The sequence below is a fragment of the Malus sylvestris genome, chromosome 12 (genome assembly GCF_916048215.2).
Source record: "Malus sylvestris chromosome 12, drMalSylv7.2, whole genome shotgun sequence".
In the NCBI taxonomy this organism is placed as follows: domain Eukaryota; kingdom Viridiplantae; phylum Streptophyta; class Magnoliopsida; order Rosales; family Rosaceae; genus Malus; species Malus sylvestris.
Genome location: NC_062271.1, coordinates 20709355 through 20725425, shown reverse-complemented (window position 1 = coordinate 20725425; position 16071 = coordinate 20709355). Strand labels below are relative to the sequence as shown.

General features: G+C 39.9%; 2 protein-coding genes across 2 annotated transcripts; both read right to left on the bottom strand.

The window, feature by feature from the left end:
• Window positions 1-933: 933 nt before the first annotated feature.
• LOC126591906 (RING-H2 finger protein ATL33-like) lies at window positions 934-1953 on the bottom strand. Its single transcript, XM_050257617.1, has one exon. The coding sequence runs from the start codon at window positions 1817-1819 to the stop codon at window positions 1268-1270; it is 552 nt and encodes a 183-aa protein (XP_050113574.1). The 5' UTR covers window positions 1820-1953; the 3' UTR covers window positions 934-1267.
• Window positions 1954-5628: 3675 nt separating this feature from the next.
• Window positions 5629-6264, bottom strand: LOC126592241 (RING-H2 finger protein ATL51-like). Its single transcript, XM_050257963.1, has one exon. It carries the CDS (start codon window positions 6262-6264, stop codon window positions 5629-5631), a length of 636 nt encoding a protein of 211 aa, XP_050113920.1.
• Between the last annotated feature and the right edge of the window lie 9807 nt (window positions 6265-16071).

The window sequence follows — 16071 nt, the reverse complement described above, 5'->3', positions numbered from 1 at the left end:
AAACGACCCGAATCCCGAACTTGGTGGATTTGATGAAAATAGATCTAGAGATGATCCCTTTCCCTTGCTATAATATTGAAATTGATCAATCTAGCAACGTGGACCCACAAAACGTGTTAATTTGGTTGTTTATTTTTTAATTAAATTGCAAACAACAATAGCGTCATTACGTGTAGTATGAACTCAGACTGATGAAAAGAAAAACTTCCGCCACTCGGATCTGGATTCTCTTCGGATTCTCATGATGATTCTAGGGATCAACCAATCTTAGTCGCTCATCACATATTTTGCAACTCAAAATCATTATGCCATGTAGAAAAAATTAAAAATTCAAATAATTTCAGATAGTAAGATGTGTGATAAGCAACTAAGATTGATTAATCTCTAGAATCCTCACAATAAGAATTTGGGATTCAAATTCTAACCACTACACTCATTATTAGGGAACTGGATCCCCTCCAGATCCTAATAATATGAGCCTAAGGATCAAATGATCTGGACCGTTGAAATTTGATCAAACGATTACAAACAAGGAACCCCTCTAAAAATTATAAAATTGTAGCCGTTGGATTAAATTACAAAGACTCGAATCAAATGATTATTGGACTCAGATTATTAGGATCCGGCTCTTTATCAGATGCTCACGAAGCCAAAAAAATATTAAATAAAATAATGAAAACCCTTAAAGTTATACTTTTTTTTTTTTATATATAAAAAACAAAATATAAGTAAAGAACTTCAAAACAGTAGTACAATCTTCTCCATCAATAAGAAAAAGTTTAATTTAATTTTTAATTCTTTGTTCATGCTGAGATAAGAAGCCATTCATCTCAAAAAGAAATCATAGTTTTATATACGTGCATAAATTTTGTTTCAATGATTTTAATAAATTATATTTGCGTGCGCCAGACTGTAATTTACAAGAACAAGACCAACTAGTAATTGAAATTTCAAATAAAAATCATCTGGTCTGTAATCCAGCTCAAACAGTATGAGTTTCAAGTCTCAAACTTTAACCCCCAAGTATTATGTATATCCTCCAGCTACCCAGAAAAATATGAAAGTTCAAACTTCAAAGGGTCTTCAAATTATAGAAATCATATATTAACTACTGGTTTCTACATTTCTCTTAAACCCTAATTCTCATCACTAAAAGCTAATAAAATACCAGCTGCAAGTTTACAACTTTTGTCGGCGAGTTTTTGAAATAACTTAAGAGAAAAAGAGCGAAAGAATTAAGCCACCAAAACCCAGAAACAATTGATATTCAAACCATGGCGGAAGCATCACGCAAACCTTGTTGCAGATCATCACTACCTCTAGCTGCAGCACCCGCCGTCCGATTATTACTACTACTCCGATCAACGGCGACCGAAGCTCGACAAATGGGGCAGTTGGAGTGTTCCTTAAGCCACATGTTTATGCACAGAGCGTGGAAAGAGTGTTTGCAGACGCAGAGCTGCCGGACCTCTTCGCCGTCGGCGAACAGAGACAAGCAAACAGGGCACTCGGTTCCGATTTCCTTCAAGTGAGTTTCCTTCTGGTATTTGAGCTCCGAAATGACGTCGTTTTTGTTTTCGGTGTTGGGTTCGTGTTGGGTGGGGCTGGGGACGGTGGCGGAGGTCCGGCGGGGTCGCCGGCGGAAAGGGTTGGAAGGGCACTTGATGGCGAAGAAGAAGGCGTAGACGAGAGCGGGGATGGTGATGACGGCGATGAGGCCAAGGATGAATTCGAGGGCAGAGAAGTCGACGCTTCGCGGCGGTGCTGGGAAAGGTGGCGGTGGTTTGTTCAGAACGGTAACGGTAGGAGGGCTGTCCATGATAAGAGAGAGAGAGAGAGAGAGTGTGAGGTTTGGGAGTTTGGTGGAGTTGGAAAAAAGCAGCGTGTCTGTGTGTTGTTCTGTGGTGGAGTTTTCTTTGGGTTTGTGAAGAGCAACTATTGATGGGAATATGTGTGGGGTTTGAGGACAAGTTTCGACTAATTTCATGATGGATGCGTATTTTTTACCCAATTATTACACGTAACAGCCGCCTATTAGATAGTGTACATTTTAAACAATTTTAAGGTCAGATATGAAGTTCAGACATTTAAGTTACATATTATTACGTTACATTTTCGATGTGATATTATTTTTTAATATGTACATATTCATGTTATTATTATTGATTTACTGGTTATGTGTTATGTATCATGATGTTATTATTAATTTACGTGTTATTCATTATTGGCAATTCAAAATTGTAGTCATGAACGTCTCGTTTCAATTTTTCTTTCATAAAATATAAAACTGAGGTATGCATTATCACTATTTTAGCTATAAACGATTTTGATAAAGTGATACGTGTATATAAAAAGAAGTACATAATCATTATTTCATAATGCCAACCACAATTCCTATAACCATTATAGGTGCTACTATGACTAAATTAGTATCATTCGAAGTGGAATTACAGCCAGACTGAAAAAAAAAAAGGTAGATATTCAATAATTTGGAGCGTTGTCTTGGCCCCATTAATAAGGGATCTTGTATGTACTTGGGTCTTGAGTGGTCTCTTTCTTTTTATTCTCTCTCATTTTCTTCCCTCTTATTTAAACGGTTACGATGAAGTTACGTCCACATCTTATTTTAAGCTTTTTATATAAAGAAAAAGAAAACAAAAAAAAATGAGATGAATTGAGGAAAGAGAAATGTAATAGAACGGGAGAGAATCCTACTCCGTAGAACAAACTGGTTTAAACCAGCCCAGGAAAATATGGACAAGAGCTCCACTAAGTATGACCTAGTTGTATTGCTAACTATGTAAGGTTGTCTTCAAGGGAGGGCGAAAAAAAAAAAACCCCTGAATTTTGGGTCCCAAAATATCTCCAAGGACGTACTTTGATGGTGAAAAAAAAAAAAAAAAAAAAGAAAAAAAGAAAAAAGAGATCTTGGGTTTGGGGTGGGAATTTGGTTTTGCTGCCCCTTTCCCCGGATGGACAAGGGAAACAAGTGGGCCGAAGGCCACAGCTTGCAACAGCTGCACGTGAAGACAAGACAAAAGCAGGCCCTGTGCGTCAGACGCGGAAGCGTGGAGAGATTGTATATGGGCGAGTGCACAACAAGCAACATTTCTACGACTGGGATTGGTGCACCGTTGGAATCCAAAGGCTGGTGCACTTTCCTGCGTTATGTGTTGAGAATGAGTCACATATTAATGAAATGAGGAACCTTGGATAGGTTTATAAGATCATCTCTAACCCATGAGATAAAACTTAAAATATAAGCTTTAAAGCCCTCTCCCCCCAATTCCTCCAACCAATGGGCTAAAATGGATCAGGATCCTCTCCTGAGCAAATGGAGAGGATTCTCCTGACCTGGCCTATCGGAAGGTTTAATTTTTATCCAACAGCTACAAACAGGGGGTTCCTCTAAAATTTTTATCTAACCCTTAGGGAATATTCCAAGATATCCTTAGATACACTAGGATTTACACAATCACATCTCTAATCTAATAAAACTGCAACAAAGGATAATCTACACAAATTTCATTAAAAAAAATTAGGCTAAAATCATTATTTAATAATCTCGAACTAAAATTTTAAACAATAAGAGTTGGTGGAGATAAATTGTTTCTGAGTTATGGCTTAAAATTTTATGGCTTAAATTTTTAAGCTTTATCCCTTAGGGTTGGAGATGGTCTAAGAGGTTAGGCTACTCATCATATTGCTAATTAGTTTTATAATGAAATCTCAACTTTTTTCATTATGATCCACTGCAAAGCACCTAGCTACACTCCACTCCAATGCGTTTTTGTTGTGTGGAGCATATTTTTTTACCATTGCAATCCAACGGTCAATTTTTTTTTTCAACGATTAATTTTTTTAAACCCAACAACTCACATCTAGTTTAATCAATTTTAACGATAAAAAAATCCAACGGCTTAAATTTAAATATACGGTCAAAATAATATTATTAATTAATCCAAAAAAAATCCAACACCAAAACTCTGTAATACCAATCTGACTCAAAAATATCTCAGCAAATTTTTTTTGGAATTTGAATTTTGTTACATCAAAATGTTCGTAAAAATAAAACAAGATAGACTATACAAAAACTAATTCCAAAATTATTAGCATAAAAAATCAATGAAGTACAAAAGTTCAACAATATCATACGTATAGATGAATAGTTGAAGCTATGAGGCTTAATTTTGGGATTTCCCACCCTAATGACTCTAAAACATGATTTCCTATCTGGGCCCTAGCCACCTTTTGCAATATGATTCGAAGTTGACTAGCTATCGAACAATTGGTAATTGGCTGTTGGTGTGCAAGTTTGGCAGGTTGGATTGATTTGTTTCTTTTAAATGGAACGATATATTTACTTGTTTAAGGGTAAGACATGTTGTACATGAAAGAAAAAACTTTCATCAACCGGCCAAAAAAACTTTCATCAACCGGCTACCTTTAGAGAGAACTGGGTGAGACCGTGAGACTACGGATAGGGACGGCAGAAAAAGGTAGAATATCGCAATGGACAATTCCAACGTTTATACAATTTCACGTTTGGTGCGCCAATTTGCCTGGGACGTGCTGTCCCGTGGAACGGATTTTAGTCAATCTTATGTGTCACCCTCCCCCCTGGAATAACTTGTTCCAACCCATGGAACACAAAATTAAACTTTTTGGACAATAATACCCCTCCTCTTTTTCATTAATTTCACTATCTACCCTCTCTCTCCCGTAGCCTCCCTCTCTTCTACCCCCTTCTTGTAGCCTCCTCCTCCTCCTCTACCATAAACCCAGCAACCCAGGCTAACCCAATCATAGTAAACCCATCCGAACCCAACCCCACCTTCGTTCCATCACCTCCCACCTCCCTACTAGTCCCAGAATGAGACCGTCGCCCTCCGCCGTGAAAACCTCAAGACCACCCATTCGCAGGCGGTGGCCGACGCCATCGCTTGAGGGATGGGACGGCGAGGATTAGGTGGAAGATGTGAGGGATGACGTTGAACTCGTCGGCGGTGGCTCAAGTAAGGTCAAACTCGTTAGAGTGGATGGGTACAATGGTTATTTAATCCTTCATTCCATTCCGGCCTAGCATACACCAAATGTAGCATGAAACCTCCGTTCCGTCCCGTTCTGTCTCGTTTTGTCCCATCTGTGTACCAAGCGGTACCATAAATGACCCTTTATATGGTTCGACTAGCAGATTCTAGAAATTTTTTTCTACATAAAAGGTGAGACTTCATTCAGATTGGACTTAGTTTCAATCTGCTTCGTCCCAGTTGCCAAACGAGCTGAGATGACTATTATTCCAATCCTATAGTCCCTCGCAATAAGGGCACATATGCATCCAGTAATTCAAAAGCAGTTTAGATTATAGTTACAGTTACATATGAATGAAAGCTCCACTTTCGTTTGAGGTTTTGTCACTCTCATCACGAGTGTATAGTTACTCAAGTCACAGTGTCAGAAGACAAATTGGAGCGTCAAAATCGCAACCCTTACATGAAACCTCCACTAATTTGAGTTCATTCTAATTGCACACACTCCTTCAACAAAAGTGGCTTAAAAAACTCAAAATAAAAGCCATCAATCCATGACTCCACAAAACAACTCATACTCCAACACTTGGCATCAGTATCACAACATGTGGTGCAGGCAAAGCATTCTGCGGAGGAGGAGCCTCAACATCTTGCGGAGGAGGAACAACGTGTTGCGGTGCTCGTTTAGCAATAATATCAGTTCGACAAAGTGGGCAGTTAGAGTGTGAGCTGAGCCACATGTCAATGCACCCCACATGAAACAAGTGTGCACATTCCGGCAGTTAGAGTGTGAGCTGAGCCACATGTCAATGCACCCCACATGAAACAAGTGTGCACATTCCGGCAGCACACGGATTTCCTCGCCGTCAGTAAATTCACACAAACAAACGGCGCAGGTTCCTTCACTGCATTCCTTGGTGTACTTCAGAACCGGGATCAGCTTATCGTAGGAGGGCGAATTAACGCTGCGTGCCGATGTTGATCTGAAGTTTCGGTTGACGTCATGCCATTGACGACGTTGTTCATGTTGTATGTTGTTTTCTTCGCGCATTTGGCGGCAACAAAAGTGGATGACAAGGAGTTGGTACGTCGTGACAATTATGGCTCCGGCTGCAACGCCAAGTAGGCCGATGAGTTCGGGGGTGAGTTGGTATCCGTGGTGCGGTTCTCCGTCGGCCATGGTGGAGAGATTAGAGATAAAGATGGTGGCTGATGGAGAGGAGGATTTGGGCATGTTAAATTGGCATTGTTGTTTTATAGGTGACTTGGAGAGATTTGAGATTTTGTCTTGTGACATTGTGACAAAATAAAGGCTTTAATATATGCTTAGTTTAAACGTCGGTGTTACGGATAAAAAGAAAATGACTTTATTACAAGTATAATTAGGAATAACATAAAAATATTGACTTGTGTAAGGATAAATATTAGCATTTGATCATCAAATATCATCAAGGTAGCAGTCAACATAGTATAAAATTAAGCCAACGCTGTTGGTCAATAGCTTATGGGTTTTGGCGTGAAGAAGCCCAATTCAAGTAAGTTGGCCCATCACAAACATGTAGTGACGATCCAGCCCAAACTCTGATAGAAGTGAAAATTGTTCGTTCAATTCGGCCGCTGCTTCCTTCTTTTATTTTTTTTAGGCTTTTTAGCTAAAATAATCTCTGAGATTTAGATAACTGTTTATTTTGATCTTTGGAATTTGAAATTAATACAAGTGGGCCTTGAGATTGTCCATCATCAATCGTTTTGATCCTTTCGTGAAGAGTTATGTTAAATAAAGATTAAACTAACAAAACTACCCTCAATTTAATAAACAATAGGCCAAAATGATTTGCAAAAAATTGAGAGTATTATTGCCATTTTATCCTTATTTAATGGAGATTTTTTCACGGAATGACAAAAATTATTGATGGTGGACAAACTTAGGGACCAATTCTATCGATTTTAAATCTCATGAACTAAAATGAGGAGTTATACAAATCTTAAAGATCATTTTGTAAAAACCCTATTTTTTTATTTTATTTTAATTTTTGGTAACATGGGTCCAAGGAGATTCAGCCATTTTTCGCCCTGGTTTGGCATTGAGATGCTTAAAAAAAGGTACTTATTTTTTTAAGTTTTTATGTTGAAGGTGTTTGGTAAACTCAAAAAAATGGGGATTATTTTGGAAGCTATGGTGATTGAGAGCTGAAATCATCAGAAAAGTCTAAGCAGCTAAATGCTGCTTTGGAAAATTGGTTTTTTTTCAAAGTACAGGGAGCTATAATGCATCGTTAATGAAACTTTCTAAAGTCCAATAACACCCTCATCATTTTTACAAAATGATAGGCCTTGTCCTTAATACTCAAACTGGAATCTCTCACACTCGTTCACCCCTCGCATCAAAGTAGGACCGCAGCCGTCTCGCCCACTCCCACTCAACACTGACCACCACCACTGCACAAACATTCATTCATATTCTCCCTCCAAATCCTCCAAATACACAAATAAGAAAAAGATTCAATCTTTTTGAGAAACCATTTTTGAAAATTTGTCGATTGGATCAAATCCCAGAATCCGAGTGAGAATCAACCAAGAATCCGAGTAAGAACCAGTCCAGAATCTGAGCGAGAAAAAGATTCCTGCTTGCAATCTTCCCTCTTCAACCCAGAATCTGAGTGAGAATAAGTCAGAATAGATGAGAGAGATGATCAGATCGGATCCAGATGGAGGTGATGATGGTGTATTCTCTCAGAAAAAAAAAAAACCATAAAATAGAAGCACAACTCATAAACAAAAATCATAAACAAAATTCAATTCACCTCTTATCCTCGAGTCCAAATCCTCTTTTGGGAGTCCCTCTGTTGCCATCATACCCTCAATCTTCCCTTCTATACTGCTTGAACGGAGGTGGTGGAGACATTTGCGGCAGGGAGTGCCTACGATCCCTAAACAGGGGTGGCTGAGGCTGCTCCGGCTGTTGTAGTCTCTCTCTCGAATAAGTAGAAGACGAAGGGAGCGCTTTTGGTCGTAGTAATTGGGGCGGCGACTGGGTGGCGATTGTGGAGGTGGTGATGGAGAAAATGGAAGTGAGGATGGAGAAATTGAGGGAGGATAGGTTGCATGAGAATCAAACAGTGAAAATGATGGAGATGATATGTTAGATTAGAATCAGAGAGTCTGAATGCTTCTAGAATTCTAAAGAGAGATTAAAATAAAAAATTATAAATAAATAAAATAAGTTATATTAGATAATTATTGTATTATATTTCCTATCCTTTATTTGTTAAGAAAATTAAATTAACAGCACATCTAATATTATACCTTTTTTTGTCATTTCACACAATCACAACTGTTTACATAAAAGTTTATCAAACATTATAATATTGTTTTTTTTCTTTTCCAAAATCACTTTTACAAAAAAGTTTACCAAACATTCAGCTGCTTTATTTCACAGCTACTTATTCTCATAGCATAGCAGAAACAATTTTTTTTTCAAAGCACAACAATACCAAATCAACCATTCCTCTAATTACTTATTCCTTGGGGTCCACACTAGATAGTATATGCACGAACCAGGATTCTCTCCTGAGCATTCCCTAGGGATCCTAGGGATCCCGCAATCATGTCCGTTCATCGTGTATCGTGCGGTCAGAAATCATTTAAAATTTAAATTTTAAAATTCAAATATGAATAGTACCTAACGAAAACTGACCGCACGATATAAAATGAACGGATAAGATTGCGGGACCCCTAGGATCCCTAGGGGAATGCTCAGGAGAGAATCCTGGTTCGTATATGCACATCTTCATGATTTGATGCTAGAATTTATGGAAGAGGATTCTCTCTAGATCTACTTTGTGAGGATCATAGGAATTTTCACATCCTAACCATTTATCATACATCGTGTGGCTAATTTTTGTCAAGTACTATTTATGTTTAATTTTAAATAAAAAATTTCAAATGATTTTTAACTGCACGATGTACGATGAGTGATTAAGATGTGAGGATCCATGGAATCCCCACAATTTGGATTCGGATGAGATCCAAATCCAGAATTTGTGACGAGTAAAACATATAAAACATATTGTTGAAACATAATCAACCCTAGAACTTGCTCTATTACATTCTCTTCATGTACCAACACCTTTCTAGCCTTCTCTACCCTTCTAGTTTGACCTAAATATGTTCAGAACTAGGGGTGGGCACTTGAAACCGAAAACCGAAACACGAATCGAATCAAACCGCACCAAACGGTTTGGTTTTGCGGTTTTGAAACGGTTTCGGTTTCAAAACCGAACCGCGACACACAAAACGGTTTGGTTTCGGTTTTGGGTTTTCAAAACCACACCGAAACCGACGAAACCGAAACCGCACTTTTTTTTTTATATAGTTCATTCAACTAGGTTATACTTATACATTTGGTTTTGCGGTTCTGGGTTTGCACCGAGTGGGTTTGCACTTTCAGTGACTGCTTCTGCGCCGCCTCCTTGCATCTTCGCATCTGCCTTTGCGACCTGGTCACCTGACTGCCTGCTTGCATCTGCTTCTGCCTGCCTGCCTGCGAGCGACTGCTTCTGCCAACTCCATTTTTCTCTCCCTCTCGGTCAAAGATAGACTCAGTTCATTTTCATATCTGAAAAAGTTAGGGTTTTGAAATGTGGAGGGAGAATGGCACTCTCTGAAGCAACCTCTGTTGTTCCCCCAAATCCCGAAACCCCCAGCACCAACCACGCTCATTCCAACCAGGGGTCTCTGCCTTCCTCCCCGGATCCTGATCCCACACCGTCTGATCTAGATCATGCGGTCCTCGATGAGCTTCAGAAACTGGATTTGAAAGAGCCGGTGGAGGAGGGGGATGGAGAACCCGATGAGTTGCAGAAGCTGGATTCGACAGAGAAGGTGGAGGAGGACGGAGTTGGTGAGTTGCAAAAGCTGGATTTGAAGGAGGAGGAGGACGAAGCTGGTGAGTTGCAGACGCTGGATTTGAAGGAGGAGGAGGGCGGGGAGGGAGAGGAAGAAGAAGAGAAGAGTTCCGGTGAGAGAGAGGTTGAGATTTTAAATAGAGAGGAAAATGAGAGGCAGAGTGAGTAGAGTTATCAGAGCGACGGAGGAGGCGGAGAAGGATGGGGAGGAAATCAGGGGTGGGAGGAGGATGGAGGTGAGGTGGAGGAGAAGAAGGCAGAGGAAACTCAGGAAAGTAACAGAAGGTATCAGTACCCGGTGAGGCCAGAAGCTGAAGACTGTTCGTATTATCTAAAGACCGGGTCTTGCAAGTTTGGATCCAATTGCAAGTTTAATCACCCTGTTAGTAGGAAAACCAACCAGGTATACCTTTTTTCTTTCGATTATTCGGTTGAAAGATTGGATTTGTTTGTTTATATTTGCCCAGCCTCTGTTAGTTTCAGCTGAAATTCTGCAGCAAAGCCATTTATGTGTTTGCATTTGTAGGGTTGTAGCTGAAAATGGTGTTCTTTTCGTTTACATACATTTTCAATGAGATTTTGCGTTAAAGAATGGTGATGGCGAACTCTGAGTGGCTTAGACTGCATGATTAGAACATTTCTGCTATTGGTTCTCACTTTCGGTTTACTGGTGTTTTGATTTGTTCATATTGGACGCAGAGATTTGGGGGCGTGATTTTGGGATTTTGGGGAAAGAGGAGAGGGGTTTGGTCGCAGAGAGTGGGTGCATGTTTTGGGGGATTGTATTTAAGTTTGAAACCGCTTGAAACCGTTTGAAACCGCACCGAAACCGTTTGAAACCGCACCGAACCGAACCAAACGGTTTGGTTTCATTTCGGTTTTGGCTTCAAAACCGCACCGCACCGCACCGCAAAAAGTTTCGATTTCGGTTGTGGTTTCACTCGAAATCGCACCAAACCACACCGCGCCCACCCCTATTCAGAACTCAAGTTATATCGAGCCAATTTGTAGTCACATCGAACATAATTATCAACTTTTGTAGTTTATGCGTTGTCGAAAAGTACCTCTTATTCTCTCACATGTAATTCTTTTGAAAGCGGATCGAAAAAGAAATAAATAAATAGAAGAAAATGTAAATTGGTATGTTTGACCTTTGTAACACAATGATATATTTACAATAAGTGATGAGAGATTTAGCTAAGCCACATAATGAGTCAACATCAATGATTTGGTTTGAACTCATCATCTATCGGCGTTAAACATAAGATCACCCGTTTACCAGTGAAGATAAATATTATTAGACTATAGTACTTGGCCAAAACAACAAAATTAACTTGAAAATTAACATGACAAGTTGGCAGATTGCTATTAGTCCAACTAAGCACAACATGGATGATGATACCTACAAAGATTTGATTCCAACCAACTCTCAAACCCCAAAAGATTGTTCAACCTATTGTTAAGAGATGTTGCTTTTCCATGTAAAAAGCTCTGCACTTTCTGTATATGTGGAGTCGAGTAGGATTCCAAATGTCACCAATCCTCTCTCCATAAATCTTCACACCTCGTTTTCAAGATCTCTATCTCCTCTACCAGCTGCCTCAATTATTATGGTATTTTAATTCATTTTCACATAATTATTTTATAAATCTTTCTTTTTCTAACTTATTTTTATTGTTTGTTTTTTATTATATCGTTCGGGTCTTGCAACACGTGTCCCAACTGTCATGGGAATGGCCTTGGTCTGCACATACTTCTTCCTCCTCGGTTTGCCATTTCACATGTTACTTGTCATTGCCAACGATATATATAGGCTGCCGACATAAATCCTCCATAAATCACAAGGTTATGTTTGGACCGATTTTGCACGTACTCAGCTTATACTCTAAGTTGTTGGATGAGAGAAATATTAAAGATCAAGATTGGTTTTCGGATAAAAGTTGAATCAATCACATAATTAATTCAGGTTCAGATTCATAATCGAAAACGGTGAGACTCGGTGGTGATAGAGTTTTGGCCGAGAATAATTCTGAGTATATTTAGAGAATACGTTGAAGAACTAGAATATCATAATTATACCTCCCAAGATCCTTCATCTCAAATTCCGATTTCAAGTGTGTAGCAATTTCCTTAAGCTCTGCGGGAGTCCCAATGAGGTTCATGTCATCGACATAAACTGTAACGATTGCAAATCCGGAATGTGACTTCTTTATGAACATGCATGGGCATAGTTCGTTGTTTACATAACCTTGACTTGTCAAATATTCACTCAGACGGTTATACCACATCCACCTGGATTGTTTTAATCCGTAGAGTGACCCCCTCAACCTAATTGAGAGAGTGTTCCATGGTCTAGAACTATTTGAGCTAGTCAATTGAAGTCCTTCTGGAACATTCATATAAATTTCCGTATCTGGATCCCCATAGAGATACATGGTTACCACGTCCATAAGCTGCATATTCAGTTTTTCAGAAACTACCAAACTGATTAGGTAGCAGAATGTTATAACATCCATTACGGGGGAATACGTCTCCTCGTAATCAATCTCTGGGTGCTGAGAGAAGCCTTACGCTACGAGGCGTGCTTTGTATCGCACTATTACATTCTTCTCATTACGTTTCCTCACGAAAACCCACTTGTAGCCAACGGGCTTCACGCGTGGTGGTGTAGGAACGATAGGTCCAAATACTTTATGTTTCGCGAGCGAATCGAGTTCGACCTGGATTCCTTATTTCCAGTTTGACCAATCGGTTCTACGTCGGCATTCATTGACGGAACGTGGTTCAATGTCATCACTAAGCATGATGTCAGTAGATACTGAGTATGAGAATGCATCGTCGAAGATCATCTCATTCCTATTCCAAACCTCATCCAATACTGTGTAGTGGACCGAAATCTCGTGATTCTCGGGAGACCGGCATTTTTCATCTGAAGCATCACTGTAATCTAGAATAACCTCATACGTTGGAACGGATTCAAACTAGGGTCACTAATTGGTGCCATTTTCCTCTTCTGGGGTTGTGAATCTTTTAAACCAAGGGGTTTGCCACGTTTCAGGGTCGGAGCAGATGATTAGCTAGCCGCCAATGTACCTTGCCGCGTGGAGGGTATAGCCTCCTCACCTTTAGGGACGGTCCAGCGTTCCCAAGTGGGTTGTTGACATAAACGGGGTACATATATCCTTGCAGGTGTGTTTGCAACATTTATATGTGATCTTGTCACCTTTGCTAGATCATTAAAAGCATCCAGCATGCTTTGAGCAATGCTGTGAAGATCTATAAGTCGACGTACCTCAGTTTCAGACTGGGCAATGCGGGGATCTAAATGAGACATAGTGGGAGCATACCACGACAATTCACGACGTTCTACGGGAACATTATCATGCTTATCTCCCCCTAACGACGGGAAGACTGTCTCATCAAAGTGAAAATCCGTAAAACATGCGGTAAAGAGATCTCCTATCAAGGGTTCTAAGTAATGAACAATTGATGGTGAATTATAACAACATAAATTCCCATTTTTCTCTGAGGACCCATTTTGGTACGCGGCGCTATTGGCACATAAATGGCGCACCCAAACACCCGTAAATGTGAGACGTCAGGCTCGTATCCAGTGACCAACTGTAACGGTGAATGTGGTTGGGTAGCAATGGGCCTCAGGCGAACCAACATAGCAGCGTGCAATATTGCATGGCCCCAGGCAGATACCGACAGTTTGGTTCGCATAACCAAAGTCTGAGCTATCAATTGAATGCGCTTTATGAAAGCTTCTACCAGGCCGTTTTGGGTGTGAACATAGGGTACATGATGTTCCAAATTTATCCCTACTGACATGAAATAATCGTCAAAAGTCTGTGACGTAAACTCTCCAGCATTATCTAGTTGAATCGACTTAATCGGATAATTAGGGTGGTGAACCCTTAGCTTAATGATTTAAGCTAGGAGTTTAGCAAACGTGGCGTTGCGTGTGGCCAATAAGCAAACATGTGACCATCTTGTCGATGCATCAACCAACACTATAAATTATTTAAATGGTCCGCAGGTTGGTTGGATAGGTCCATAAATGTCCTCTTGAATCATTCGAAGAAATTTAGGGGGGTCGTGAAGAATCTTTGTATATGAGGGTTAAGTATTCAACTTCCCTAAAGAACATGTTTTGCATGGTGGGAGTCCAACATAGGGATGTAACTTATGCATTTGTGAAGATTTGAGGATACAACACATCATGTCATGTCCAAGATGTCCCAAACAATCATGCCAAAGCAACAAAGTGTCCGAGAACTTAGGCATAGGGCTGGCCACATTGTGGGCTTCTATGCCGCGAATGGTTGTGATGTACAACCTACTCGGCAAGCGTTCCAACTTCTCGTGAATATGTTTCTAGCCATATTCATACGAAGTGATACAAAGAAATTCAAAACCATGATCTTCAGTGGTTTCAAGATGATATTAATTATCTCAAATGTTTCTAAAACTCAACAACGTTCTTCCAGAACGTGGAGAATAGAGTGTCTTCTTAATGGTCAGAATTGTACCATTAGACAACATGATACGTGCCTTTCTGTATCCTTCAATCAGGTTGGATAAGCTTAAGAGAGTCGTCAAAGAAGCTTTCTTGGGTATGAAGTTATTAAAATAGTGGTGTTCACGCAAGATGGTGTGTGTGGTTGCACTATCTGCCAGACAACTAACTTCCCCACTAGACATACCTAGAAATAAATTGATTGAATTGGTCACATGTATAAATATAAGTCCATTCATTCAATTAAGCATTTCAAGAAAATAATATCCATTCAAATAACAATCCATAATTCAAAACAAACCAAAACCAAACAAATTATTCCAAATACTGAGAAAATTGTTCAAAATTAAACCATAAACCTAGCAAAATAGGGGGTAGGGCTGGCCACTCCTAGTGGGTTCGGCCACTAGGGGTAAATACCCTAAATACATGTCTAATTTATTCATCCATAGGTGTTGACGCCTCCTGGAAATATGATATCTCTATTGATGTAGTTGCATCTTCCAGATGATCTGCATGTGCAAAGTTAGACTCACGACAGGAATGATACTTGGCAATAGCCTCAGGGGAAGCTCGGCATACGCGTCACCAATGATCCCTTGATCCACAGCGATAACACATGTCTAGTTTAGTAGAAGCAGCTTGAACGGAAGCTTTGCCCTTGTTCTTGAAGTTTGGGACCTTAGGGGCGAGTGGTGGACGTTACTGGGTCGCAATTCTTCCCTTAGGTGCAGTACTCTGATGACCTTGGGTCCATGGTTGGGCTTGCAGCCCATTGCCACGACCATGATGGTTCTTTCATCGTTTATGGCTGCTAGAAGAGGTCATATGCACTTCAGGCGCGGCGTTCGAGTCAATGGGTTGAGCTTGATGATTCTTCATCAAATAAAAAAACTTGGTGAATTTATGTGCCCTATATTGTTACTGCAGGACAATATTGGTAGCATGGAAGGTCAAATAGGTTTTCTCCAGGAAATCTGATTCGGTTAGTTCCACTTTGCAGAATTTCAAAAGAGAACGGAGTCTACAAACTTCAAAGTTATATTTATTCATGGACATAAAGTCCTGGAAACAAAGATATTGCCAGTCGTGTCTTGCTTCAGGCAAGTATATATCTTTCTAGTGATCAAAACGGTAGGCCAAAGCAAGCCAGAGGGTGCGTGGGTCATCCTCAGTGAGATACTCAGTCTGCAGTGCATCATGAATGTGTCTTCGGATGAAGATCATTGCAGTAGCCTTTTGAGCTTCATCAACAAGTTTGTTGGCGATAAGTGTCTCGATGGTGGCTTTAATACCCTTTGCAGTGAGATGGAGCTTCACGTCTTGAACCCATTTCAGATAGTTTCTTCAAGAGACTTCTAGAGCGGAGAAATCGAGCTTGTTCAAGTTCGACATGTCCTTAAAACGGAGGGAGAAAACGTGATTGGTCATATGGTAAGCCATAGACATATATCGTAAGCCATAGACATATATCGTAGACCATATAGGTTCTTTAGACATGTATTGGTTTAATTTATGCGTGAAAACTACAGGTTTCATGTGGTATGTTTTGAATGAAAACTTCGGGTTTCAAAGGCACTAAATTTGAAACTACAGGTTCAATTTAGTTTGA